The sequence below is a fragment of the Stenella coeruleoalba genome (assembly GCF_951394435.1).
Source record: "Stenella coeruleoalba genome assembly, chromosome: 20".
NCBI classification, from domain to species: domain Eukaryota; kingdom Metazoa; phylum Chordata; class Mammalia; order Artiodactyla; family Delphinidae; genus Stenella; species Stenella coeruleoalba.
Genome location: NC_137166.1, coordinates 52,149,410 through 52,176,727, shown reverse-complemented (window position 1 = coordinate 52,176,727; position 27,318 = coordinate 52,149,410). Strand labels below are relative to the sequence as shown.

The 27,318-nt window shown below is 50.7% G+C and overlaps 2 protein-coding genes across 11 annotated transcripts in view; one reads left to right on the top strand and one right to left on the bottom strand.

Moving 5' to 3' along the window:
* The window catches only part of VRK3 (VRK serine/threonine kinase 3), a 69,665-nt gene that overhangs the window by 37,211 nt on the left and 5,136 nt on the right, over nt 1-27,318 (top strand). For 2 of the 10 annotated variants that reach the window (XM_079908366.1, XM_079908360.1), the window contains exons 14-15: nt 2,204-2,352; nt 5,267-5,334. The exons of 7 other annotated variants lie outside the window; for them this stretch is intronic. In XM_079908366.1, coding sequence (XP_079764492.1) covers nt 2,204-2,352 — 149 coding nt within the window. In that variant the 3' untranslated portion in view covers nt 5,267-5,334. Of the gene's footprint in view, nt 1-2,203; nt 2,353-5,266; nt 5,335-27,318 lie in introns of those variants that run through there. One more of the 10 variants, XM_079908367.1, reaches the window with a different exon arrangement.
* SIGLEC11 (sialic acid binding Ig like lectin 11) lies at nt 9,546-18,488 on the bottom strand (the record flags this gene model as incomplete). Its single annotated transcript, XM_079907867.1, is given in 10 exon segments — nt 9,546-10,851; nt 10,853-10,900; nt 12,635-12,654; nt 12,657-12,700; nt 13,202-13,298; nt 13,537-13,821; nt 13,911-14,168; nt 17,280-17,327; nt 17,527-17,814; nt 17,975-18,488. Coding segments are annotated over 10 exon segments (1,746 nt in total). The 3' UTR covers nt 9,546-10,707.

The following is a 27,318-nucleotide window of genomic DNA, read 5'->3' as shown; positions in this document are numbered from 1 at the left end:
TCTCTTTCTGGCTAAGTAACATTCCATTGTTGCTCCCCTGTCTTGCCTCCTTTAAATAGTGATGCTATGAATACTGGGGTGTGTGTATGATTATGAATTAGAGGTTTCTATGGGTATATGCCCAGAAGTGGGATTGCTGGTTTATATGGTAGCTCTATTTTTAGTTTTCTGAGGAACCTCCATCCTGTTCTCCATAGTGGCTGCACCACTTTACCTTCCCACCCACAGTGTAGGAGGGCTCCCTTTTCTCCACACCCTCTGCAGCATTTATGGTTTGTAGACTTTTCGCTGAGGGCCATTCTGACCGGAGTGAGGTGATAACCTCACTGTAGTTTCGATTTGCACTTCTCCTAATGATTAGCGCTGTTGAGCATCTTTTCATGTAAACCGTCATTTTTAAAGCCAATCCCTCTTACTGGAGACTGAGGCTGTTTTTGTTTCGTTTGGGGGAGTGGTTTTTTCCAGCGTCCCTGCTGTAGGACGTCTACATTGCTCTCTAAACATGAGGCGGAAAGACAGCCGGAAAAGGATAGTTTATCCGCTCCAGTCTGTAAGGACTCTTTTGCGGTATGCGGGCCTCTCACTGTTGTGGCCTCTCCCGTTGCGAAGCACAGGCTCCGGACGCGCAGGCTCAGTGGCCATGGCTCACGGGCCCAGCCGCTCCGCGGCATGTGGGATCTTCCCGGACCGGGGCACGAACCCGCGTCCCTTGCATCGGCAGGCGGACTCGCAACCACTACGCCACCAGGGAAGCCCAGGACTCATTTTTAAATTACCTGAAATCCCTGGATTCAGATCATGTCTGTGCTGCTCAAGTCACTTTCCCCTCCAGCCTCGGGCTCTTGCTCCGTAAGAATGAGCCCCATTGGCAGTTCCCTGGTGGTCTAGTGGTTAGGATGCCAGGCTTTTACTGCCGAGGGCCCGGCCAGGTTCAATCCCTGGTCGGGGAACTGAGATTATGCAATCTGCGCCAGCATGACCAAAAAAAAAAAAACAACAACGACAAGGAGCCCCACGGTCAGTTTATTGCAGCTCTGCTGACGCTAAGGCAGTCACGGGGAAGTGGAGCTGGTGGCGCCAGTGGGGCTGGTGGGGCCGGGCTTGGGGTGGGCGGGGCCAGAAGGAAGTTCAGCCCCAGGTTTACCAGCCTCTCTGAGCCTCCGCTTCCCCACGTGTAAAATGGGGCCAATGATAGCCCTCACCTCCCGAGGGTTGTCCCGAGAATTTAGTGTAGAGCTGGGCCCAGGGGTGCTGCCTTAGCTTCTGCTGCAGCCCTAATTAAACGTGCTCAGGGCCAGCCTGAGACAGACTTTGCTCAAGTGGGAGCTATTACGATTACTGTATTGGTTTCATAATTGGCACTTTTAAAAAGTGTAATAATGGCATTGTGCTATTTAGGGAAAACAAACAACAAAAAGGCTTTATCTTTTAAAACAGCCTCTATCTTTTAAACTCCGTCCCTGGGGCAGCCAGCCTGGTTTTGTAAGCCAGTGAACTAAGTTTTTGTGGGGTTTTTTTGGCCTCATACCCTGACTTGCGGGATCTTAGTTCCCTGACCAGGGATCCAACCCGTGCCCCCTGCAGTGGAAGCGCGGAGTCATAACCACAGGACTGCAAGGGAAGTCCCCTAAGAATTGTTTTACAGTTTGAAATGGCTGGGGGAAAAAGTCAAGAGAAGAAGACTTTGTGACACGTGAAACCTGTCTGACGTTCAAGCTGCAGAGTCCATAAATAAAGCAGTCTTGGTGCACAGCTGCGCCCATCGGCTTCCTGCCTTCCGTGGGCCTTTTGTGGGAGAACAGCTGAGCTGGGTCCTGGCCACAGAGATTCCCGGCGTACAAGCTTGCTGGCTCCCATCTAGATACCCACCAAATAGTCGGAGATAAAATTGTATAATCAGCCTGGGTTTGCTTTAAAACAATACGGGACGGGGAAGGGTAGGGGTTTTGATGAAACAAGATGGGCATGAGTTGACAGCTGACGAGACGGGGTGACGGATACGCTGCCGTTCATGGTACCGCCCTCCTGTTGCTTATGTTTGATGTTTTCCCAAAAAAACAATTCAAATCTAAGTGGTCGTGGCAGTGCCGGGCACAGAGGAAGCACTGAGCAAATGGGCACCACGGCTGAGACCCTCTAGGCAGAGCCCCTCAGGCTCTGGGTTGGGTACCCCTCTCAGGCTCCTCCCGTGTCTTGACCACAGAGACCCTGCAGAAGTACCTGAAGGTGGTGATGGCCCTCAAGTACGAGGAGAAGCCGCCCTACACCGCCCTGAGGAACAATCTGAAAGCCCTGCTTCAGGATCTGCGGGTGTCGGCCTACGACCCCTTGGACCTCCAGGTGGTACCCTAGGTGCGTTCCAGTGGGAAGAGTTTGTGAGGCTTAACCCTCTCCCCAGCTCCCACCGCTGTTTCCACCGATGCCATTTGATGTTTATACTCCAGGGGCCAACTTCCCAGTGAGCTGCTGCCTTTTTCCACAGGATTCTTGAACCTTCCAGCCCCCGGGCATCACAAGTAGCACAAGTAGCAGGAACTCGACTCAAACTGGCTTTAAGGAAAAGGGCAATTGATTGGCCCTTGTCACTAGAATGTTCCGAGGGGGAAGCTTTAGGTGTGACTGGATTCGGGGCCTGGAAGTTAGCACCGAGATGTTGTCAGTCTCTCTGTCTTTCTCTGTCCCTTTTCTCATCCCTCCATCCCTCTACCCATCCACCTGCAGTCTCTGCTTTCCTTTGGGTCACCCCCCAAAAAACCCCATCTGTCCCCCACCAAAACCCCTGGCTCTGTGTCCAGTGCCTCACCTTGCTCGTGTGTGTGTGTGTGTGTGTGTGTGTGTGTGTGTGTGTGACGACTCTAACGTTTGACTACAGTAAGCACACACATAGGGAAGTAGGGGAGCTAACGCCCAGGAAGTAGAAAAGCCACACAGTGCAACACGTGGACGAGCACACTGACAAAACATTCCACATCTTTATAAAAGGGGCTGTGTTGGTCCTTTTGCCTTTTTCGTTGTGGTTGCACTGAGCCCATATGGCCATTCCTTGGGATAATGGGGAAGGGCAGTTCATACTGCTTGGTTCCTTCCCCCACAGTCTTGCAGCTCCTCGATGGTGGCGATGAAGGATGCTCGTTGTAACGCCAGTGGCTGGGTGTTGGCTTGCTTTGCCAGGGTTTTGTTTTCCAGACAAAACACCTTGAACACCCGTGTGCACACAGGCCTGAGGATGGATTTCTTTCGAAGGAGATAAGCAGATTGCTCTTCCCCGGGGGCTGTGCTCACTCATTTACACTCCCCTTAGCACTGCGTGAGAGCGTACGGGAATCTGTGGAAGGTCAAAATTATAAACTCAGTTCCCTTGACGGTTCATTTTGGTGAGGCAGCATGGATGGGTTCTGAGGAGCAGCTTCCCCGGGGCCCTCCCCTGTCCGTGGGGTTGTCATTTCTCTCACATGTCTGTCTGGATTCAAAGCTCAGTGTCTGTCCAACTCAGCGGTTCTCAGACAGAGGCAGTGTTCCCCCGGGGGCCATTTGGCAGTGTCTGGAGACGTTTTTGGTGCTCACGCCTGAGGAGAGGTGCTGCTGGCATCTCAGGGGTCGAGGCCGGGGATGCCGCCCCCTGTTGTGCGACACACAGGCCGCCTGCTACCAGCAGCGCCGTGGCCGAGGAAGCAGGCCGCGTGCGTCTCGAGGAGCATCCTTGTGGGTGGCAGCCTGGCTCCCACAGTGTGGTCTTCTCTTGCCACCTTGACGACAGGTGCTTCTTCAGCCCTGCAACCCTTCCTCACATCCCAGAGCTGAAACCACGAGGTAGCACGTGTGTCCGGCTCTTCACACAGTGCCTGGGTGCAGAGCACTCCAAAAATGCCAGGTTGTTTGTTTGCTCAGTAACCTAGCAGGCTCCCTGCCTTAGTCACAGACACTCTCCAAAAGCGAAGGCGCGACCTCCACCCAGCTTGCCACCCTCCCGGTCTCTGTCCCCCCAACCCCCAGCTGTCCTGAGAGACCTCTGGGTCCTCCCACACCCCTCTCTGCCCCCAGCCCTGTCCCTGCAGGCGGCTGCTAAGTCTCTTCTAGCCCTCTCCTCCGGGGCTCTGCCTCTGCCCGGACCCCCCAGAGTTTGGTCACCTGCTGGCGGTGAGCTCCGGGAGGGCCGGGTCACGTCTGTTTCTGCATCTCTGTGCTTCCCACTCACATCACTGGCCTGGCTCATAAATATTCCACCCATATTTACCGAGTGGGTGAGTCCAGCCTTCCCGTCAGTGCTGGCCTGTCTTACAGTACCTCCCTGTCCCCCACCCCCAGTACCATGGAAATTTAAAAGCTAAAGACCGAACAGCCCCTTTCAGGATCACTACAGCTCACTCTCTGGGGACCACTTACTCACTGCCAAGTTTGTCCCTTGGTTAGGAACTTAATGAAGAGATGCTCCTTAAGGAGCCCGGGGACTTTGGAGTAACTTGAGGATCATCTTGCCTCTGCCTTGGCCCGAGCGCCCAACCACCCCTCAGATTCTAGGCCAGGCCAAGCTCAATCCTACCTCAGGACCTTTGCACTTGCCATTCGCATGGTCTGTGACGATTTTCCCCTTCTTTTTTAATTAATTAATTTATTTATTATTTTTGGCTGCGTTGGGTCTTTGTTGCTGTGCGCGTTCTCTAGTTGTGGAGAGCGGGGGCTACTCTTCCTTGCGGTGTGCGGGCTTCTCATTGCGGTGGCTTCTCTTGTTGCGGAGCACGGGCTCTAGGCACACGGGCTTCAGTAGTTGTGGCTCACAGGCTCAGTTGTGGCACGCGGGCTGTAGAGCGCAGGCTTCAGTAGTTGTGGCACACGGGCTCAGTAGTTGTGTTGCGGACTGTAGAGCGCAGGCTCAGTAGTTGTGGTGCACGGGCTTAGTTGCTCCGCAGCATGTGGGATCTTCCGAGACCAGCGCTCAAACCCGTGTCCCCTGCACTGGCAGGTGGATTCTTAACCACTGCGCCACCAGGGAAGCCCCTCCCCTTCGGTTTGCATGACCGGCTCCTTCTCATCACTGCCTCTCAGATCCCGAGGCCTCCCCTTGTCGCCTTCTGGAGGGAAACGTGTTTAATCTGTCGTGTCTCCACGCTTCTCCTCCAGATTGTAAGCCCAGCAAAGTCTTCTTGTTCCTCTTGTTCGTGGTGGTATCTCGCATCCCCAGAAAGTAGAAAGCCCCTATCACACAGTAGGGGCTTAAAGGGTGCTCTTTGAATGAATGACACTGACAGCCATTTTTATCGTCTTCTAGAACTTTCAGCCTGCAGTTTGAAATAGAAAAAAAAAAAAAGAAGATATGTGACTCAAGGGCTGCTATAGAATCACAGACAAGCTTCTAGAAAGATCCCTCGAATGTGCATTCCTGCCACTTCTTTAGATCATCCGTCTAGATCAGCCTCAGGGAACCCGGAAATTAGGCTCAGATACTGTGAACTCCCTCCTTTGACCATCCCTCCCTTCAGCCGTTGTCTCCCACCAGCCACTGGCGTTTTGGACCGAGAAGACCCCCAGTTCACAGACGGGGGTTGGGCTGGTCCTCTCAGTAAGGACGCTGCCATTGGCACCACTATGCTGTAGCAATAAATGGTTTCATTGGAGCTTGGAGGGTTGAGTGTCTGCAAAAGAAGTTCCTTTTGGAAAACTTTAGCTCATTTCTTTTTCTCCCACCCACCCATCCCTTCAACCTTTCACCCAGCCATCTACTCTTTCATACATCTATTCACACTTTCAGGCAGACACTCATCCATCCATTCTTTCACTTATCTATCCATCCCTCCATCCATCCCTCCATCCATCCCTCCATCCATCCCTCCATCCATCCCTCCATCCATCCCTCCATCCACTCACCCTTTCATCCATCCATTCATTTACTACTCATTCTCCCATCCACTTACCCTTCTTCTCTTCCATACATTCACCCTTCCTTTCATTCGAGAAATATTCAGCAGGCGTTTCTTGAGCACATGCTGAATGACATGCATCGTGCTGCACAGAGGATCCAGATGAACCAAACACACCTGCCAAGGTCCTTGAGCTGACGGAGCCTACAGTCAAGCGGGAGGAGACGGTGTTCAAGGAGGCGACTTCACGTGGTGATTGGCACTCTGAAGACAAAGCTCGGGCTGTGATGGAGAGGGAGAGGCCTCGGGACAGGAGGGCACCTTTGGGGGGAGCCTGGACTCAGAGGGACCAGGGAGGAAGCTGTGGGAGGGTAGTTAGAGGAAAGGAGGGCCTGGGGAGAGATGTCAGAGGCAGGCTGGCCGGCAGCACGTGGCCAATGATTAGACTGGGAGAGGCTAAGGAGGAGGAGGGGATAAACCCGCCTCCCCGAATTGGACCTTGGATATCTTACACCATCCACCCTGCTTTGAGATGGGGAGAATCAGAGGCTGGATGGGGGAAGAAACTGCTCTGAGACGCCCTGATTCTCTCCCTGCTCAGGAGAGGAAAGGAGATTGGCAGACTGATGATCGTTTCCTGGCTGAAAGGAAGTGTGTATAATCCTTTCCAGAAGGAGGTAGTCCTTAAGGAGAGAGAAAACCCATCAGAAAATCTCCTACTTACAGCCCCTCTGTGTTTATGAGTCCACAAAAGAGACGTCAGCCACCCTTCAGGGCCCCAGATCAGGCAAGAGGGACGGTCATAGTCAACACCTGCCCCTCCCGTCATCCTGCCCTCGGTGCACTTGGCCAGTCCAGCATCAAAGTCCGGCAGCCCCCTGTCCTCCACCCTTCTCTCCGAGCGAGCAAAGGCAGCGAGACCCAGCGCTGCTCAGACAATGGGAGAGTCCCATGTCCGTCGTGGCAGAGCAGCGAGAACGTGGGCAATTTCCCTCCCTGTCAATGAGCCCGCTTTAATCTGTCTCCAGATCCCAGGTTTTGGTAGCTCATCCCCCAACCTCTGAAAGAGGAGAGTGTGGTCATCGGCATTAGATGAGAATCACAGGGCCCAGGGGAGTGGAAGTGACTCACAGGCCACCATGTGGCCGACAGTGGCTGGAACCTGTCCTCTGTCCCCTCCCTCCCACCTCTGCCCCAAAATGAAACCCTGGCTCAAGGTTAATGAGACATTTGTGGTGCTGGGGGTGTGCGTTTTAAAATAATTTTTACTGCAGGGCACCTCTGAGCCTTCAGTAAACTCAAGTTGTTACCGGAAGGGGTCCCCTTCCAGGGCCCGAGAGTGAGGTCTAACACTCAGAAATGAATTGTCCAAGGAGACACGTGTGCTGACAAAGCAAGAGACTTCATTGGGAAGGGGCGCCCCGGCGGAGAGCAGCAGGGTAAGGGAACCCCGGAGAACGGCTCTGCCACGTGGCTCGCGGTCTCAAGGTTTATGGTGATGGGGTTAGTTTCCGGGTTGTTTCTGGCCAAGCATCTTGCTTGTGCCCATATTTGGGCTGATTCAGGGTCCTTCCTGGTGGTGCACGCATCTCTCCGCCAAGATGGATTCTAGCATGAGGATTTGTGGGAGGTTGGCAGGACATATTACCGACTGGTGTCTCCTCCCTCGTTTTGGCCCCTCCTGAATTCTCCCGCAAGCACCGTGTTGTTTATCAGGACCTCCTGTCATGAGACAACTCATGCAAGCGGTTATTATTGTGCTTAGCAAAGGCGGGCAGTTTCGGTCAGTGGTTCCCTAACAAGGTGTGGGGTTTCATCTCCAAGAGGGGCCGCCCAGTAGGCAGCTGGGAAGGACAAATCACTTCCCTTCCCTTGTGAAATATTTTTCTTATGAAAAAGGATTGCTTCTAAGGCTATTGCAAGTAAAATTCCTTCCGGATGAGACCTCAGAAACGATGGCAAGTGTTTGCAGAGACTTCCTTATGGATGTTAAAATTCAGCTGAGTACCTTTTACAGATCTAATCGGCTCTGTTCAGTGATTCCTGAACTGAGCAGCATCCTGTCGAGCAGATAGAACAGATGTTGAAAGACTTTTTAGAGGCAGAAGGAAGCAGGAACAAGAAAGTTCTGCTGGGCTTCCCTGGTGGCGCAGTGGTTGAGAGTCCGCCTGCCGATGCAGGGGACGCAGGTTCATGCCCCGGTCTGGGAGGATCCCATGTGCTGCGGAGCAGCTGGGCCCGTGGGCCATGGCCACTGAACATGCGCGTCCGGAGCCTGTGCTCTGCGGCGGGAGAGGCTGCAGCAGTGAGAGGCCCGCGTACCGCACAAAAAAGAAAGAAAGAAAGAAAGTTCTACTAGGCAAAAAAAGCAGGTTGCTTATTGCAAACTTGCTTTTCTTCAGGGGACTGCAGGGGTCTGTCAGGCACATTGCTTAACTAATTCTGATCAGATGATTCCTGATTGATGGTTTAAGATGCCATTTCTGGAGGAGCCAACACTGTCATGGAGTCTCTGTTTGGTGACGTGGGGCTTAGCATAAGCAACTCCATTTTGGGCCTGTTGTCTTATTTTTAACACCCAGTTGGAAGTTAATGGGGAAATTTTTACTGCTTTGGTGGAGAGTCTACAAATGCAAATTATGTTGGGTGTTTGTGAAATGTTTCACATCTACGTTGTGAGATGTAGATGTTTCACATCTACGTTGTGAAACGTAGATGATATATTTTTTAAACTGAATTGCTATTAGTTTATTTATTTTTTTAACTTATTTTATTTATTTTTGGCTGCGTTGGGTCTTCATTGCTGGGTGGGCTTTCTCTAGTTGCAGCCCGCGTGCTGCAACTACTGAAGCCCCCACGCCTAGAGCCCGTGCTCCGCAACAAGAGGAGCCACCGCAATGAGCAGCCCGCGCACCGCAGCAAAGAGTAGCCCGCGCTCGCCGCAACTAAATAAAGCCTGTGCGCAGCAACAAAGACCCAGTGCAGCCAAAAGTAATAAATAAATAAATAAAATTTATAGAAGAAGATAATAATAATCCATGGGAATTCCCTGGCAGTCCAGTGGTTAGGAATCGGTGCTTTCACTGTTGAGAGTGCGGGTTCAATCCCTGGTTGGGAAACTAAGATCCCACAAGCCACACGGCACGGCCAAAATAAAAATAATAAAATAATCCATGGGGGTAAGCATGTTTCATTGCTTACTTATAATTTCCAGGGTTTGTTTAGCCATAGAATTATGCAAATTAAAAGAACAGAGGACTTCCCTGGTGGCGCAGTGGTTAAGAATCCGCCTGCCAATGCAGGGGACACGGGTTCGAGCCCTGGCCCAGGAAGATCCCACATGCCGCGAAGCAACTAAGCCCGTGCACCACAACTACTGAGCCTGTGCTCTAGAGCACACAAGCCAAAACTACTGAGCCCGCATGCCACAACTACTGAAGCCCGCGCATCTAGAGCCCGTGCTCCACAACAGGAGAAGCTACCGCAATGAGAAGCTGTCGCACCGCAATGAAGAGTAGCCCCCGCTCGCCGCAACTAGAGAAAGCCTGCGCGCAGCAACCAAGACCCAAGGCAGCCAAAAATCAATATATAAAAAGAACAGAAAACAATGTTAAGTGCTCTGTTGTTTAAAGAATTGATGGAAAATTTCTTTAAGTGTCAAGGCTATTCTTAAAAGAGACATGACTTAGAACAGGAAAAGAAATTTTTTTTTAAATTTGAAGTATAGTTGATTTACAATGTTGTGTTAGTTTCAGGTGTACAGCAAAGTAATTCAGTTATACATATATACATATAGATTCTTTTTCAGATTTTTTTCCCTTATTAGTTATTACAAGATAATGAATATGGTTCCCTGAGCTATGCAGTAGGTCCTTGTTGTTTATCTCTTTTATATATAGTAGTGTGTATCTGTTCATCCCAAACTCCTAATTTATCCCTCCCTGCCTCCTTTCCTCTTTGGTAACCATCTGTTTGTTTTCAACATCTGTGAGAAGAAATTCTGACTTGAAGTGGGTAATTACTGTGGCATTCCCACGATGATATTTTCAAAAAGACTACATGTCTTGGAGAATGTGATCCTCTTACACAGATGTTACCAAATACTCTGCCAGCATGAGAGCACATGGAACATCTTGTGTCATGTTGAGGAAGGGGGTAAAAAGTGGCAACCATGCTCTTGTTTTGTCGGTGGACACCATTTTTAAAGGTCATTGATCAAGAGATGCAACATGACCCTGAAAAATGGCAAAGCAAAATCCGCTATGAAAGATGGAATTACATGCTTCAACACCTCCAATTGGAAGAACAGTCATCAGCATGAAGTTATTAACTTTATGCCCAAAACACATTCCCTATCTTGGCCCATAATGCTCTTGTTGGGCATGTTTCCTCATGAATGGAAACAATGGAAAAAATTAAATGGACACTCAATGGAAAAAAGAACAAAATCAGTTGGATGTGACCCCCGTAAAAACTATATTACAATGTAAAGGGACACAGACTGGAAGTGCAAGGAATTTTATAAGCAGATTCTGCAAAACCAGAAACTTAAGGAGAACCAAAATATCAAGGACACAAAATTCAAGAGGTACCGTTGAATCATTGATTTCAGATAATCAGCGAATGATTTTTTTTGTCTGAGAAAATACACAAATTGAGTTTCCAGGAAGCAGGCTCAGAGAGAGGCCAGTATACAATGTGTGGGGAGGAGGAAGTGCCCCAGGGGTGGGTCCCTGTGGAGGGGAGGGGGAGGGGGAGGGGCAGGTGGGGCAGAGGGATGCGATGCAGCCCAACGACAGCCGAGAGTCTTTGGGGAGCTCTGGTCGGGGGAGGTCTCCAGAGCTGGGGGTCGTCATTTATGGATCTTGATCTCAGCATATTCGGTGGTGCTGGCGGCCTCCTGGTCCTGAGGCTCCCAGGGCCTCAGCATGTAGAAACTGAGGGAGGCGTAATGGAGCTCCCGTTCCACCCCAGAAGTGGGGGCAGCCACCACTGGTAGGGGGGAGGTCCCGGGGGCTGCCTGGAGGACACTCATGCTGGTAACCCTGAGTGGAGGGAAAGAAGGGGGTCATACTAGGATAACAGGGCTGGAAGAGAGCAAGTGGGGTCCATAAGTAAACCTGAAAACTGAACATTCAGTCTTTCATCTATTCATTCCAGACATTGGCTGAGGCCCCCATTCATTCATTCATTCATTCATTCAACAAATGCTTGAGAGTAATAATGCCTGGCCCTTAGTAATTAGTTGCCAGTCTCCTGGATTCCTCACAACAGTCTACTTGGGAGACACTATTATCCCCATGTATCAGGTGGAGAAATCGAAGCTAAGTAAATATCCCCAAATCACACATTTAGTCATTGGTAAGGCCAAGGTGTATGTTAGATCTTTCTGACTCCAGTGCTGCCTTATGGAAGAGCTCCCCTGGTGCCAGGCTCTGAATATTCAGTGAGGAACAAAGAAGACACCATTCCTGACCTCCTGCAACTTGCTGGGGTGGGGGTGGGGGGATGGCGGGGAGCAGGCATTAAAGCAGTAGTCAATTATATTACTATATAATTGCAAATTAAGATGGGACAAAAATGGGATGGATGGTGTGAGGACAGGGATTTGCTCAGACCTGGATGGCCCTTCAGGGACCACTCAGCATTTCAGAGGTTCAGGCAAACACAATCACCCAATTGCATTATGAACCCTAAAATCAAAGGATCTTGTTGTGCCAGAAAGGGTTAACCTTGCCCAAAGAAAATGTGACCCTTTGCCCCAGCCCCTGGGAGGGAACCTCTAAGCCCTTGAAATATCCTGACTGATGAGAGTGTCTGTGTTCACCCGGGTCTTGGCCCACACTCGATGGTGTAACAATGTGACAGATGGTGGGGGCTTTGGGTCCCACAGTATCACACCTCTGCAGACACTGGACACTAAGCCATGTGGGCAGTCAGCCATGCCAACGTAACCAACTCCCAATAAAAATGCTGGGTATGGGAGAATTTCTTGGCCGTCCAGTGGTTAGGCCTCCTTATTTCCACTGCAAGGACATGAGTTTGATGCCTGGTCGGGGAACTGAGATCCCACAAGCTGCTCAGTGTGGCCAAAAAAAAAAGAAAAAACACTCTGGATGTGAAGGCTCAGGTGTGCTTCCCTGTCTGGCAATAGCCCATACATGTTATCACACATCATTGCTGGGAGAATTAAGCACTTTCTGCACAATTCCACTTGAAAGAGGCAACTGGGTACTCATGCCTGGTCTACCCCGGACTCTGCCCCATGTGCCTTTTTCCTTAGCTGATTTTAATCTCTATCCTTGTCCTGTGATATACTATAACCATGAGTATAAAAGCTTTCAGTGAGTTTTGTGAGTCCTTCTGGTGAGTTATTGAAATTGAGCTTGTCTTGGGGACCCCCAAACTTGATAGTAGATAATAATTATTTTGGGGAGAGCCTTGTGGCATCCTGTCTTGGGGAGGTGAGGTAGGAAGTGGGGGGAAAGTGGGTCAGCGGTCCAGAGAGAAAGGAGGAGGTAGGGGTCGGGAGGGCCCAGTTGGAACTGAGTACAATCAGTAAGATGGCTGGGTGGTCCTTGGCTCTGAGAGAGGAGACAGAGAGCAGAGGGAAGGGTGACTCCCAGGTCACTGGGCTGGGTGACTGTGTTGATAGGGTCCAAGAGGAAAAGCTTGTGTGGGTCATGATGAGCGTCTAAGTCATCGAGAGGACTGCAGCCATGGCCATGCTGGGGAGATAGCCAGATGGAATCCCGAGGGACAGAGCGCCCGTCACTCACCTGGGAGGTGGGACCAGCATGGAGGGCGCATCCTTCTCACCGGGGGCCTTCCTGAAGGTCTTCACTCTGAAAGGGGAAGCCAGGACCTTTCAGCAGCCCAGCTGGCTCAGAGCTTGGGGGGCGACTACTGTCCTCCCTGCTTAAGAGGCTAGAAGGGCTGGGACTTCCCTGGCAGCCCAGTGGTTAAGACCCCAAGCTTCCACTGCAGGGGGCATGGGTTCGATCCCTGGTCAGGGAACTAAGATCCCAAGTGCCACACGGTGTGGCCCAAAAATAAGAAAAATTTTTTTAAAAAAACAAAAAAAGAGGCTAGAAGGGCTGACCGAGGCCAGGGGGTAGGGGGTGCGCCTCACCTTATTGACCTTCATAATGAGAACGGGCGCCCTTCATGGATGGCTGGGATGGAGGGGTGGGGACAGACCCTGCTCTGATTCCCTGACTCAAGGCCCAGTTCTCCAAAACCCTGCACCACCCAGATTCCTCCAGGGGGTGCTGCCTGGGACTCCAGGGCTCAGACCCCTTCCCGCCCCCTGCACTCGCCTCCCTCCCCCAAGAGATGACACTCACGTGAAGAAGATGAGGCAGGAACAGAGACTGAGCAGGCCAGCGATGCCAGCTCCTCCGACGGCCCCCAGAACGAATTCTCCTCCAAGCTTGGGCTTCCCTGCAGATGATCGGGGTGTAGGGTGACTCCCCTCCAAGCCCCAGGACCCTCGTGCCCCTTCCTCCCACAGAATTTGAGCTCTCCTCTTCTGCAGCCCCCAACCAGCCAAAGAACAGAACTCTGCTCCCACCCCTGTCTCTCATCCCCTCCCGTCCAGGCCCCTCTCCCCACAAGCTCCATCTGCAAAGGATGGAGACTCCTTTCCCCCTAAGCCTCTGCCCTCAACAGGCCCCCTGACCTGGCAGCAGCAGGACAGTGGCGCTCTGGGCCCCGTGGACGTTCTGGGCCTCGCAGCCGAGTCTGAGGCCAGAGCTGAGCCCCTCGCGGAGGCTCAGGGAGCTGTTGGCCCAGGGCCCAGCCGAGCTGGAGGTGACCTTGAAGGAGGCGTTGCTGAAATTCCCCTCCAGCAGCCCCTCCCCCAGCCGCCAGCGCAGGGAGGGGGCCGGCTGGGCTCGGGAGGAACAGTCGCAGTGCAGACCCTCCTCCTCCTGGGAGCAAGAGGGTCCCAGCAGCTGCGGGGCGTCTGTGGGGAAGGAGAAGTATCAGCGTGCCCCTCCCCTCCCCCGGACCTGAGTGTCCTCTCCCTGGGTGTTCTCCCTCCTCCCAGCTCACTCTGCACGGAGAGACGCACGGAGGTCCGCAGGGAGCCCTGAGGATGCTGAGCTAGGCAGGTGAATTCGCCTTCATGGCCCGACACCACCCGGGGCACCTGCAGGACCCCGGGGTTCGAGGGATGTGAGGGGCTCAGGGTCCGGCTCCCCCGGGACCAGCTCAGTGTGGCTGGGGGGTTGCTGTCGGTGACACAGGCCAGGCGCAGAGATTCTCCTTCCAGGACAGGAAGAGATGAGCCGTTCCCCAGGTAATTCAGCTCTGGAGAGAGAGAGAGACAGAGACAAAGACAGAGACAGAGACACAGAGAGAGACAGACAGAGAGAAAGAGAGAGCTGAGCCCAGGCTATGAAGCCCTGTTTCTATGTCTCTCTCCTTTCTACTTTTTTTTTTAAGTTGGGAAGGAATCCCACAAGTAGTTTTTTAAGCAGCTTTATTGAGATATAATTCACATACCATGCAACTCCATTTACATATCACCTAAAAGTCATGCGATAACTATCACCGCAATCAATTTTAGAACATTTTCATGACCCCCCACGACACTCTGCACCCCTTAGCCACCACCCGCAATCCTCCCATCACCCCAGCCCTACGCAGCCACTAATTTCTGTCTCGATGGATTTGTCTCTTCCGGCCATGGCGTGTAAATATCCAGCTTCTTCCCCTCAGCATGATGTTTCCAAGGGTCATCTACGTGTATCAGTGCCTCATTCCTTTTCATGGCTGAATCTCAACCATTGTCCGAATAGACCATGTTTTGTTCATCTGTCCATCTGTGGATGGACACGGGTTGCCCCTTAACTTCTCTGAGGCATTTGCCCTCATCCACGTTTCTCTCCTTCCTTCCTGAACTGCTCACCATTAGCCGTTCAAGTATCCAAAATTCAAGTCCCAGATCCTTCAAGGCTCTTCAGGACCTGGTCTCTACCTCCTCACCTCCTTTGCCCCGGTTATCTCAAGATAAATAGGGCGTTCACATCTCGCATTCTAAAATTCACAGAGGAAGGAAGAGGTGTCCAGGATGAAGTCCCTCCCACACTGACTCCCCAAGTGACAAATTCCTCTTGTCCCAGGCAACATGTGGCCACTCCAGAGCTATTCTGTCATAGCCTCATCTAGTGGCATCGATAATAGACATCCCTGAGGGACCTCCCTGGTGGTCCAGAGGTTAAGACTCCGTGCTCCCAAGGCAGGAGGCCCAGGTTTGATCCGTGGTCAGGGAACTAGAGCCCGCATGCCATGACTAAAAAAAAAAAAAAAAAGATCCTGCATGCCACAGCTAAGACCCAGCACAGCCAAATTAATTAATTAATTTAAAAATTATATATATATACATCCCTGAGGCCCCACAATTATGCTCCTGGCCCTAAGGCTTATAATCTCATAACTCAGAGTAGGGACTGTGACCCAGGAGATCAGCACCCTTCAGGAGCTGGTTAGAAATGCAGATTTGCAGGCCTTGCTGGGCCTCCAGGGTAAGAATCTTCATTGTCACAAGATCGTTGAGAAATGTGTGTGCTCAATCAAGCTTTAGAAGTATTGCCCAAAAGAAAGGCTATTCTGTTCGCCCAGGGAATGGGGAATGTTTGAAGGGACATTCCCAGGAAAACTAAAATCAGTGAACTCAAACGCTTGTCAAAAGTAGAATGGATAGGGCTTCCCTGGTGGCACAGTGGTTGAGAGTCCGCCTGCCGATGCAGGGGACACGGGTTCGTACCCCGGTCCGGGAAGATCCCACATGCCGTGGAGCAGCTGGGCCCGTGGGCCATGGCCGCTGAGCCTGCGCGTCCAGAGCGTGTGCTCTGCAACGGGAGAGGCCACAACAGTGAGAGGCCCGCGTACCGCAAAAAAAAAAAAAAAAAAAAAGTAAAACGGAAAAGAGAAAAACAAAAACAAAAATGGAATGGAAAACTAAGTTCCACAGTGGAATGGTCTGTCGACAAGGAGACATGGTCATTACAGGTCCAAGCACTGTGGGTGAAAGTCAAGATCATGAGATGTTGCCACACCAAAGTCAAGGCAGCTCTGCCACAGAAAATCCACTCCCAGGTACAGACTCAAAAGAATTGACATCAGGGACTCAAACAGTTACTTGTCCAGGAATGTTCAGAGAAGCACCATTCACAACGGCCACAAGGTAGAAACAACCCAAATGCCCATCAGCAGATGGATGGAGAAACAGATGGTGGTCCATCCACACAGTGGAATATTATTCAGCCGTAAAAAGGAGGGAAGTTCTGATCAACGCTACAATGCGGATGAACCTTGAAAACATCACATTAAGTAAAAGAAGCCAGACACAAAAGTCCACATATGGTATAATTCCATTTCTGTAAATGTCCAGAATTCATAGCAAATTCACAGAGACAGAAAGTAGATGAGTACTTGCCTGGGGCTGGAGAGAGGGGAGAAGAGGACTTGAGTACTTAACAGGTACAGGGCTTTCTTTCTGGGTGATGGGAAAGTTTTGGAATTAGGTTGAGCTGGGTAGTTGCACCACATTGTGAATGTCCTAATGTGGACAGTGGTTAAGAATCCGCCTGCCAATGCAGGGGACACGGGTTCAAGCCCTGGTCCAGGAAGATCCCAAGTACCATGGAGCAACTAAGCCCATGCGCCGCAACTAGCAAGCCTGCGCTCTAGAGCACGCCAGCCACAATTACTGAGCCCACGTGCCACAACTACTGAAGCCCGCGCACCTAGAGCCCGTGCTCCGCAGCAAGAGAAGCCCGCGCACCGAGACGAAGAGCAGGCCCCTCTCGCCACAACTAGAGAAAGCCCGCGTGCAGCAGCAAAGACCCAAGGCAGCCAAAAATAAAGAAATACATATTTTTTAAATAAATAAAGTAAAATGAAATCAATAAAAAGAAGAATCACACAAAATTCAGTGTAGTGGCTTTCTCCGAGGCCAGAAGGGAGGGGCTAAAATCGGGTGCTCCAAAGGTGGAGATGATCTTCCAGTTCTTACCCAGGGTGGTAAGTACCACCCGGGTCTTCCTTTTTTTTTTTTTTTTTTTGTGGTACACGGTCCTCTCACTGCTGTGGCCTCTCCCGTCGCGGAGCACAGGCTCCGGATGCGCAGGCTCAGCGTCCATGGCTCACGGGCCCAGCCGCTCCGCGGCATGTGGGATCTTCCCAGATCGGGGCACGAACCCGTGTCCCCTGCATCGGCAGGCGGACTCTCAACCACTGCGCCACCAGGGAAGCCCCGGGTCTTCCTTTTATGGTGTTTCCTCATAATTTGCATATGTTTGACAAATCATCTTCGCACGAAATGAATAGTAAATAAAAAACAATCTGTCTAGGAGTGAATGGGGGCTCTCCCGTCTCTCCCATCCCCACTGTATCCCCACAGCCCTCCCTTCCTACCTGTGCCATTTCCTCGGGAGATGCTGATGGTCAGGTTCTGGGGGGCGTCTAGGGCAGAGAGACGCAGTGAGGAAGAGAGTCAGAGCTGACCCTTCCGCGCCCCCCACACCCCAGGAGGCACAGAACTGGAAGCACAGCAGAACAGGGCCTACATCCTTCCGGCAGACCCTCCCAGCCCCTGGCCTGCGGGTCACCGGCGCCGATTCCCCGCCCCGCGAGCACCCCGCCATCCTGATTCCGCGCTCACAGGACACGTTGAGCATGATGGTCCTCTCCGTGCTCACGCCAGCCCTGTGGAAGGTCACCCGGCAGGTGAGGTTGGTGCCGTGGTCCTGCGGGCCGGGGATGAGCAGGATCTCCGAGGAGTTATAGGCCCCCTTCGAGTCCAGTCCCGGGGGGGGAAGGGCAGCCCCGGTCCAGGAGATGGTGGGCGGCGTGGCCCGGTCACAGGCCCCTGGCACGGAGCACGTCACGTGGCTGCTAGAGCCGGACTCCAGGGGCTCCTTGATGTAGATATCGGGGGTCCGTGTCAGCGCTGGAGAGCAGAGAGGGAGAAGCCAGACCGCAGAGGGGACCCCTGTGTGTGCCCAGCCCTGATGTGACCATGCGCCAATGTCCCCCTTAGAGGTGGAGGGACAGGGGGGTCCGTCCTTCCCCCCCATCCCTGTTATCTGTTCCTGGGGACCCTTCCGTACCTGTCACGTTCACAATGAGCAGGTTATTTTTGTAACTATGTTTCACATCACCTCTCATCAGCTGAAAATAATAGTTTCCACTGTCCCCCTTCCGGGCGTCTGTGATGCCCAGGGAGCAGTTGTTCGCCCCAGGGTCCCCGAGGAGGTGGAATGGGATTTTTCTCTTCTTTTTTACTCCCCTGCCCGGGTTGTTTGTGGCCATGGGAAGGTCCATTTGGGATGGTCTATCCACTTTCCGGAACCATTCACCATAAATGGGTGTAGAGTCGGTCTGGCCAAGCAAGGGATAGGAGACGGTGCAGGGCACAAGGACACACAAACCCTCCTGCACTGTCACCGATTCCTGCACTTGCAGCTGGTACCACGGATCCTGCTGCAGGGACCCTGGGGGGACACAGAGGCTCAGCTGCAGCTCCAGCCCCAGCCCTGTCCCGGCCGGGACCCTGCTCTCCCCACTATCCACGCACTCACCCTCCCGTAGCAGGGGCAGCAGCAGCAGCAGCAACCTGTCCATGTCCAAGGGGCCAGGAGTTTCCAGGACTGTCCAGTTTCTGGACCTGCCTGTCTGTCCGGGGAGGAAGCCCCAACAGGAAGCTTCTGGGGGAGAGGGGCGCAGTTACCATCCACAGATGAGTGAAAGAGGAAGCTCAGAACTGCAAATGTCTGGAAGACATCTCTTCTGACTTCTCCTTTCGTAGACGGAAGCACCAGAGCAGAGAGAGGATACGGGGCTGCTCTAAACCCTGACCCCAGGAAGCAGCCACCCTGGGTCAGCCTAGGGGGAGGGCGGTGCCAGGAGCGGGGCTCTCCCAGGAAACAGGCGGGGAAAGGCTCCAGGTGAGGTGCTGGAAGCAGGGATTCATTCATTCATTCATTCATTCATTCATTTGCCAGGCAAACAGCTACTGCACGCAGGGGCTGCAGGCAGTGGAGGGTATGACCTCACAAATCCTGCCTCACTTTTGCGTGACCCCAAACCCAGTGCCCCCACCCAGGCTCTCCAAAGTCTACTCACCTCCCTGCCTGTCTTGGGGCCGTGTATGTGTCCACACAAGGATCCCAGCTCCACAGTATGAAGTGGAACATTTGCACACGGCTTCATGCTCAGAAGGGCTTCCCGCCTGGGGTTTGATGCTCTGAGGTTGCCATCTTGAAATTCTTAATAATTTTATCTTTGAGTTTGCATTTTGTAAGTGAAGTCTAATGGATAGGAGTGCATGCCGGGGGGATTGGAACTTTGAATCACACGCGGTCAATCCGGGGACGTCCTGGATCTGGAGACAGCTTCTGGGCCCACCCTCGCACCCCCATCCCACCACTTGGGCACAGAGAGGGTCTGGAGTGTGCTGAGTTGAGTGGGTGCCTGTGAGTGTCTGCACTGCCCATCCCCCAAGTCAAGCCCAAGGGATTGGACGTTAACTAGCAAATGTAAACACTATGAACAGGGACTTCCCTGGTGGCCCAGTGGTTAAGAATCCATCTTGCGATGCAGGGGATGCCAGTTCAATCCCTGGTTGGGGAACTAAGATCCCATGTGCCATGGGGCAACTAAGCTCGTGCACTGCAACTAGAGCGCCCAAGTGCTGCAACTACAGAACCCACGCGCTCTGGAGCCCACGCCACAACGAGAGAGAAACGCGTGCACTACAACGAAAGATCCCGCATGCCACAACTAAGACCCATTGCAGCCAAAAATAAATAAATAATAAATCTATTTTAAAAATGGTTAAAATGGTAAATTTTATGTTATGGGTATTTTAAGACAATTTTTTTTAATGTTAAGAGAAAAACAAAACATGACTGATAGACTGTCCATGGAAAAAAGGAAAAAGGTTTCTCCTGCTTTTTTTTTTTGTCAAAGGGACCTCACGTTTTCATTTTGCTCAGGGGCCTGCAAAAGATTTAGGCAACACTTGTAAGAAGCTTCCAGACTCAGACCTGCCCTAAGAGGAGAGCGTGGTCAGCACTGCCCAGAGGCTGGGTTGATGAGCATCTGTCCCTCTCCTGAGGGTCGGGACAACATAGGAATGAAGGACACATATCTGGGACCACTCTGCTGGCATCTAACCCAACTTCTCAAGTGACTGGCAATACATGTAGTAAAGAATTAACCTCATCCAAAGAGAGGCGTGGGCTTTACCCAGCTCCTGGGAGGGAATCCTAAGCCCTTGGCATGTGTGTCTCGGTGTCCACATTTCCTTTTTATTTTTTAATAAGAATACTGGTCATATCGGATTAGGCCCACCCTAATGACCTCACCTTAACTTGATCACCTGCAAAGACCCTGTTTCCAAATAAGTTCACATTCACAGGTACTGGGGGTTAGGTCTTGAACATCTTTTTTGGAGGGACACAATTCAACCCATAACAGACCCCCAGTAAAAACGCTGGACACCAAGGTTTATACTCCACAAATGCTGTCACACATCGTTGCTGGGAGTATTGGTCAGCTTTGAGTTGCCATAAGATACCACACACTGGGCAGCTTAAACAACAGAAATGTATCAACACTTTCTCACAGTTCTGGAGGCCAGAAGTCCAAGATCCAGGTGTTAGCTTGGCGAGGGTCTGCTTCCTGGCTGGCAGATAGCTGCCTTCTCACTGTGCCCTCACATGTCAGAGACAGAGAGAGGGAGAGAGAGAGAACTGTGGTGTCTCTGTGTCTCTTCCTATAAGGGCACTAATCCTATTGCATAAGGGTCCCACCCTTATGACCTCATTTAACCTTAATTACCCCCTTGTTTCTATCTCCAAATACAGTCACATTGAGGGGGTTAGGGCTTCAACATATGAATTGGGGATGGGGGGATTCAGTCCATAGCACTCGGACAATTAAGCACTGTCCACATGACTTCACTGGGAGAGACCACCGGAACCTTGTGCCTGGCCTCCCCTGGACCCTGTCCTGTGAACTTTGCAGATTTTATTTTATTCTATTCTATTCTAAATTTTTTTCTTTGGCCGTGCAGCATGACTTACAGGATCTTTGTTCCTCCACCAGGGATGGAAGCCGGGGCCCCAGCAGTGAGAGTGTGGAATCCTAACCACTGGATGGCCAGGGAATTCCTTCCTTGGCAAATTGTAACCTGTGTCCTTTTGTTGTAACAAATCCTGAGTATAACAGTTTCTCTGAATTCTTTAAGTCCTTCCAATGAATCATCAAACTTCAGGGTGGTCTTGGGGATCCCCAGAACAGTCTGTTTCCCTCCTCCTCCTCAGACTGTGGTGCAGAAAGCCACCGTTTACCTAAGTGGGGGCGACGGTGCCCACCTGCCTGGGTCTGCCCATCCTGGGGACCAGCGCTCGCCTTTTCGAGCGCCCTCTGGTGGACCTGCAGTGGTCAGCTCTCAAAGAGCCCAGAACTTGTCTAGGATGGGAAGTTGCTGACCGGGAAAATTGCTGAGTTTATCACAAATACATAAAAAGGAAATGGATAAATGCAGCCTGAAAAGCACAGAAAATGCACAGAGGAAATCCTCAGTTCCTCTTCATCTACAACCAGTTTCTCACTTTACTTCCCTATCGCTTGTCTCTCAAACAGGAGGCAACATCACTTTTTTTTTTAATATTCATTTTTTTTTATTTGGCTGTGTGGGGTCTTAGTTGTGGTACATGGATCTTCGATCTTTGTTGCAACATGTTTTTGTTTTGTTTTGTTTAATTGAGGCAGGCAGGATCTTCGATCTTCCTTGCGACGTTTTTGTTTTGGTTTGGTTTGGTTTTAGTTGCAAGATGTGAACTCCTAGTTGAAGCATATGGGATCCAACTTCCTGACCAGGGATCAAACCAGGGCCCCCTGCACTGGGAGTACAGAGTCTTAGCCACTGGACCAACATGGAAGTCCCTGGAGGCAACATCACTTTTAACTAAATGGTCCCAGCTGGTACCAAGGTGCCCATCCCTCCTCTTGCACTTGCTACAATGTCGTCTACAGCCCGGCCTGGACCCCATGCAGAGCAGGCCTTGGGGGCAGGCTCTGAGGAGAAGGGAAACCAGGATCTCTGTCTCTGACTCGATCGCTCTGCCTTGTCTTGGTTGGAGTCAGTTTTCCAATTTCTACAGAATTGCAAAACAGGCCCCGAAAACTTCCCTTCTTTCAAATCAAGTAGACTATTCATTGCTTTTCCAATAGATGGCCAGAAAGAACGGGGGTGGGGAGGTCAGCCACTGGTAGGATTTCTGGGAGACTCAGGACCACATGGGATGGACACAGTGCTGAGGACCAAGCTGTCACCCAAAGTCAGGAGCACTATTCTTTCTCTTCCATGGGAGATGTCATTGCCTCTGGGCCTCCTTGGCCTGAAAACTAGGTCCAGTTGCCTGGATATAGAGCTCCACCATTCCCGGGAGAAATAGTAGGGTGGAGAGTTTACCCCAGGGCTCACAATGAATAACACCCAAATGGGTGTGTGTCAGCTTGTGTACGTGTGCAAGTGTGTTTGGGGCCCAGAGCAGGCCATCTCAAAATGTGCTTCAATGGCATATTGATTATTTTGCATTATAGTTACTCAAGAAACTGCCAGGACTTCCCTGGTGGTGCAGTGGTTAAGAATCTGCCTGCCAATGCAGGGGACTCGGGTTCCAGGCCTGTTCCGGGAAAAATGGAGCAACTAAGCCTGTGCATCACAACTACTGAGCCTGCGCTGTACAGCCCGCGAGCCATAACTACTGAGCCCGCATACGACAACTACTGAAGTCCACGCACCTAGAGCCTGTGCTCCGCAACAAGAGAAGCCTCCGCAGTGAGAAGCCCGCGCACCACAGCAAAGAGTAGCCCCCGCTCCCCACACCTAGAGAAAGCCCATGCACAGCAGCAAAGACCCAGCACAGCCATAAATAAATAAAGATAAATAAATAAATAGATAGATAGAAACGGCCAACTCAAGAGGACACTCTGACCCTCCTTTCTGCTTCCCTGAGAGCAGGACATAAATCTCTCAAGTGAAAGGTGCCCTCCCCACATCTGGAGGGAGAAGGACACCCTTATCAGCAGACCTAGGGAATTCGAGGCGAGAAGCCTGTGTAAACAAACGTCCTTACTTCTTTAATTTACTACCCCAAGGCTAAATTCTCACTAGATTCTTCACTAATTGGGCACCCAAAGCCCAAGTCTCTTTGTCCTGTCAATTCCTCACAGATTTGTTTCTTTGCCTAAAAAGCATAAAACCTGCCCAATTTGGCCACTTCTTAGGTCCCATTCCAGGTGGAGGGTTCCAGAAGACAGTGTATGTGATCGGCTGAATAATGGCCCCCAGAGACATCCCCGTCTTAATCCCCGGAACGTGTGAATACGTGTTACCTTGCAGGGCAAAAGACCTTTGCAGGTGTGATCACATTAAAGCTCTTGGTGGGGGGGGGGGGGTGGAGAGATTCTCCAGGTGGAGCCTCGTTGTGATCACAAGTTTATAAGACAGAGGCAGAGGGAGCATGGACCACAGCAGAGGTAAATGATAGACGATGATCAAAGAGATGGTAGTGATGCCATCGCCAGAACCTGCAAGAAGCAAGAAAGAGATTCACCTTTGAGATCCTCCAGGAGGAACCAACCCTGCTGACACCTTGATTTATCTCCCTGAGACTCTGTTTGGACTTTTAGACTCCAGAACCGTAAGAGAATGCATTTGGGTGGTTTTAAGTTGAAGTGGAAGCCCTACTCCCTTGAGAGGCTCTAGAGGAGAATCCATCCCCTTGCCTCAAGGCCCCTTCCGCCATCTGCAAAGCCAATGGCGTAGCATCTTCTCTGTCTGCCTCTGCTTTCATCTGCTTTTCCATCACACGGGCTTCTCTTCTGTGTTCAAATCTCCCTCCACCTCCCTCTTAGGAGAATGCTTGTGGTTCCATTTAGGGCCAATGCAGGGAATCCGGGATAATCGCCCCATCTCAAAATGCTTGATTTAATCACATAGGCTAAGTCATTTCTGCCATAGAAATGAACATTCACAGGTTTCCAAAGATTACGAACTGGATGTCTTTGAGGGCTCTGTTCTTGCACATAAATATTGCATGATTCCTTTTATATGAAGTATTCGGACTGGGCAAAGCCACAGGGACAGAAAGCAGACGAATGGTTTCCAGGAGCTGGGGGGAGAGGGGTTTTGGGGGTGATTGCTTAACGGGTCCAGGCTTCCTGTTTGGGGGTGGGGGAGGGGATGAAACAGTTCTGGAGCGAGATAGTGGTGATGGTTGCACAACACTGTGAACATGCTAAACGCCACTGAATTATACAGTTTAAGATGGTTAAAATGGTAAATGTCATGTTATGTATGTTTTTATTGAAGTATAGTTGATTTACAATGTTGTGTTAGTGTCAGGTATACAGCAAAGTGATTCAGTTATACATATATATCTATCCTTTATCAGATTCTTTTCCATTATAGGTTACTACAAGATATTGAATATAGTTCCCTGTGCTATACAGTAGGTCCTACTTTATATATAGTAGTGTATATCTGCTAATTACCAATTCCAAATTTATCCCTACCCCACTTTCCCCTTTGGTAAGCATAAGTTTGTTTTCCATGTCTGTGAGTCTATTTCTGGTTTGTAAATAAGGTCATTTGTATCATTTTTTTAGATTCTACAAATAAGCGCTATCATATGATATCTTTCTTTGTCTGACTTACTTCACTTAGTATGATCATCTCTAGGTCCATCCATGTTGCTGCAAATGGCATGATTTCATTCTTTTTTGTGGATGAGTAATATTCCATTGTGTGTGTGTATATATATATATCACATCTTCTTTACCCATTCTTCTGTCGATGGAAATTTAGGTTGCTTCCCTGTCTTGCTACTGTAAACAGTGCTGCTATATATTTTGTATTTTTAACACAATTTTTTTAAGTCCTCAGGGCCACTAATACAGAAACAGCACATTTCTGGCTATTATCAACATAGTAATACAAACCAGCTATGAAACAGGACTGAGTCATTTACCCCCTGGTGGATTATTTTCCTAGCACTACCGTAATAAAGCACCACAAATGTGGTGCTTAAATTAACAGAAATGTATTTTCTCACAGTTCTGGAGGCTAGAAGTCCAAAATCATGGTGTTGGCAGGGCTCTCCTCTCTCCGAAGTCTCTAGGGAAGGACCCTTCCTTGCCTCTTCCAGCTTCTGGTGGCTGCTGGCAATCTCTGGCATCCCTTGGCTTGTGGATGCATCCCTGCCTCTGTCTTCACCTGGCCTTCTCCCTGCATGTCTGTCTCTGTGTTTCTTTTCTTCTTGTAAGGACATCAGTTATATGGGATGAATGACCCACCCTACTGTAATGTGACCTCATCTTAACCAATTACATCTGCAATGACACTATTTCCAAACAAAGTCACATTCTGGGGCTCTGGGAAGAACATAAATGTGGAGGAGACACTATCCAACCCAGTACACTTGGTCAGATGGTCATTGGGAACTCCAGGTGGAACTTGAACACGGTTGAACATTCAGGGCAAGACCACAGAGCAGCATACGTAGGTGATACAGGAATCTCGGGACCTGTTAATGTAACTGGCCTTTGCCATCTGGCCCTGTTAGATCCCTTCTCCTGAAGGAGGCTTAATGCCACGCCCAAGCTTACTTCATAATTCATCACAGTTCAGTACTGAAGAGGCAGTATAGCTCCATAACACTTACTGACCAGCTCACATTACTTTCTCTTTATGCCTTTACTGCAATCTGGATGTCGCTCATTGTAAGAAAATGATTTATTTACTTGTCTGGCTATTCCACTGACCCAGAGACAGGGCCCCACGCTAGATTCAGCTGTGACTCCAGTACTAATTGTTGTCTAGTTGGACCCTGGGCTCCTTTGCAGTACTTCACTGGCTTTGGCAGCTCCCCACCCCCCGCCAACTACGCCAAGGGAACTGGGTTTACTTCTACCGCAAGCACAATGCCGAGGAAAAACTCTGGTCATGGAATCAAGGTCACTGGACTCAACTCAGAGATCTCCCTAGGTGGGGAAATGTGGCTTTGGTGATTCACTCCCCTACTGTGATCCTCAGTTTTCTCTTCTGTAAAGTGGGAATTTTTAGCAATTGGTTTAACAAATACATCAGGCCCTTCAAAGTGATTTACAACTATTAACTCACTTAATGCTCAGACAGCCCTATCAAGCAGGTGCTATTAGTCCCATTTTAGAGCAGAGGAAACTGAGGCACAGAGAGGCTAAGCGAGCTGCCCAAGGTCACACAGCCGCCTGGATTCCACCCCGGGTTGTCTCGCGCCAGACGAGGCTGGGAGGCCTTCCTGTACCGGCAGGGTGGTGAATTTGAGGTCTCGTCCGTCCTCCCATACAGGGATGTGAGCTCTGGGAGGTGCACAGAGGCATTTAATGAACACTGTGGAATGAAGGAATGAGTGGATATTTTAGGATGGCCACATCCCTTCGTGACCGCCTGCACCCTCCTGTCGCTTTCTGTTCTGGGAATTCTATTCGTGGTCAGGGCTTCTAGTCCCAGTAAACCGGATCCTCGGGGCGAGAGGAGACCCCAAGGAAATCACGGGCTAGGGCTGAGTCAAGGTTGGAGGTTAACCCACTCACAGCGGGGCACAGCGCCACCTGGCGGCGGAGTCCTGCTAAGACAGAGACGCCGAGAGACCAGGAACGTTTGCTTTGGGTGTGGTTGAATCGGCAGCTTTGAAAGGGAGTTGATAGCGGGTGGGCAGTTGTCTGAAAATCAGTATTTGATACTGGGTGCTTCATAACTTTGGCTCAGGTAAATGTCAGCACTGTCACAAATAAATATGTTTTACTGTCGAGTGGAGAAGGGCAAAACCTGCCCCTTTGGCTAGGTCAGCCCTCAGGTGGAATTTCAGCCCCAATTCACAACCCCTGGCTGGCCCAAGTGTCGAGACTTGAATTTAAGTAGAAATAAATACGAACATAGCAGTTCTCACGCTTTTTGGTCTCAGAGACCCCTTTGCACTCTTAAATAAATAAGAGACCCCAAAGAACTTTTGTTTGCATGGGTTATATCTATCAATATTTATAGTCCCACGTGCCAGGGCTCAAACCCAGCCAGAACCCAGATTGGGACTTGAATCCACAGTCTTTTAATTGAGATCACACACCTGGTCTCAGGACTTAATGAAGCTCAGTTTCTTGATGTCTCGCTTCAGAAAAAATTCAGTGAGAGACAAAGTGATAGGTAAGAAGTGGATTTATTTAGAGAGAAACACACTCCACCAACAAAATGTGGGCCATCTCAGAAGGCAAGAAGCCCTGAAGTATGGAGTGGTTAGTTTTTATGGGCTGGGTAATTTCACAGGCTAATGAGTGGCAGGATTATTCCAACTATTTGGGGTAAGAGGTGGAGATTTCCAGGAATTGGGCCACTGCCCACTTT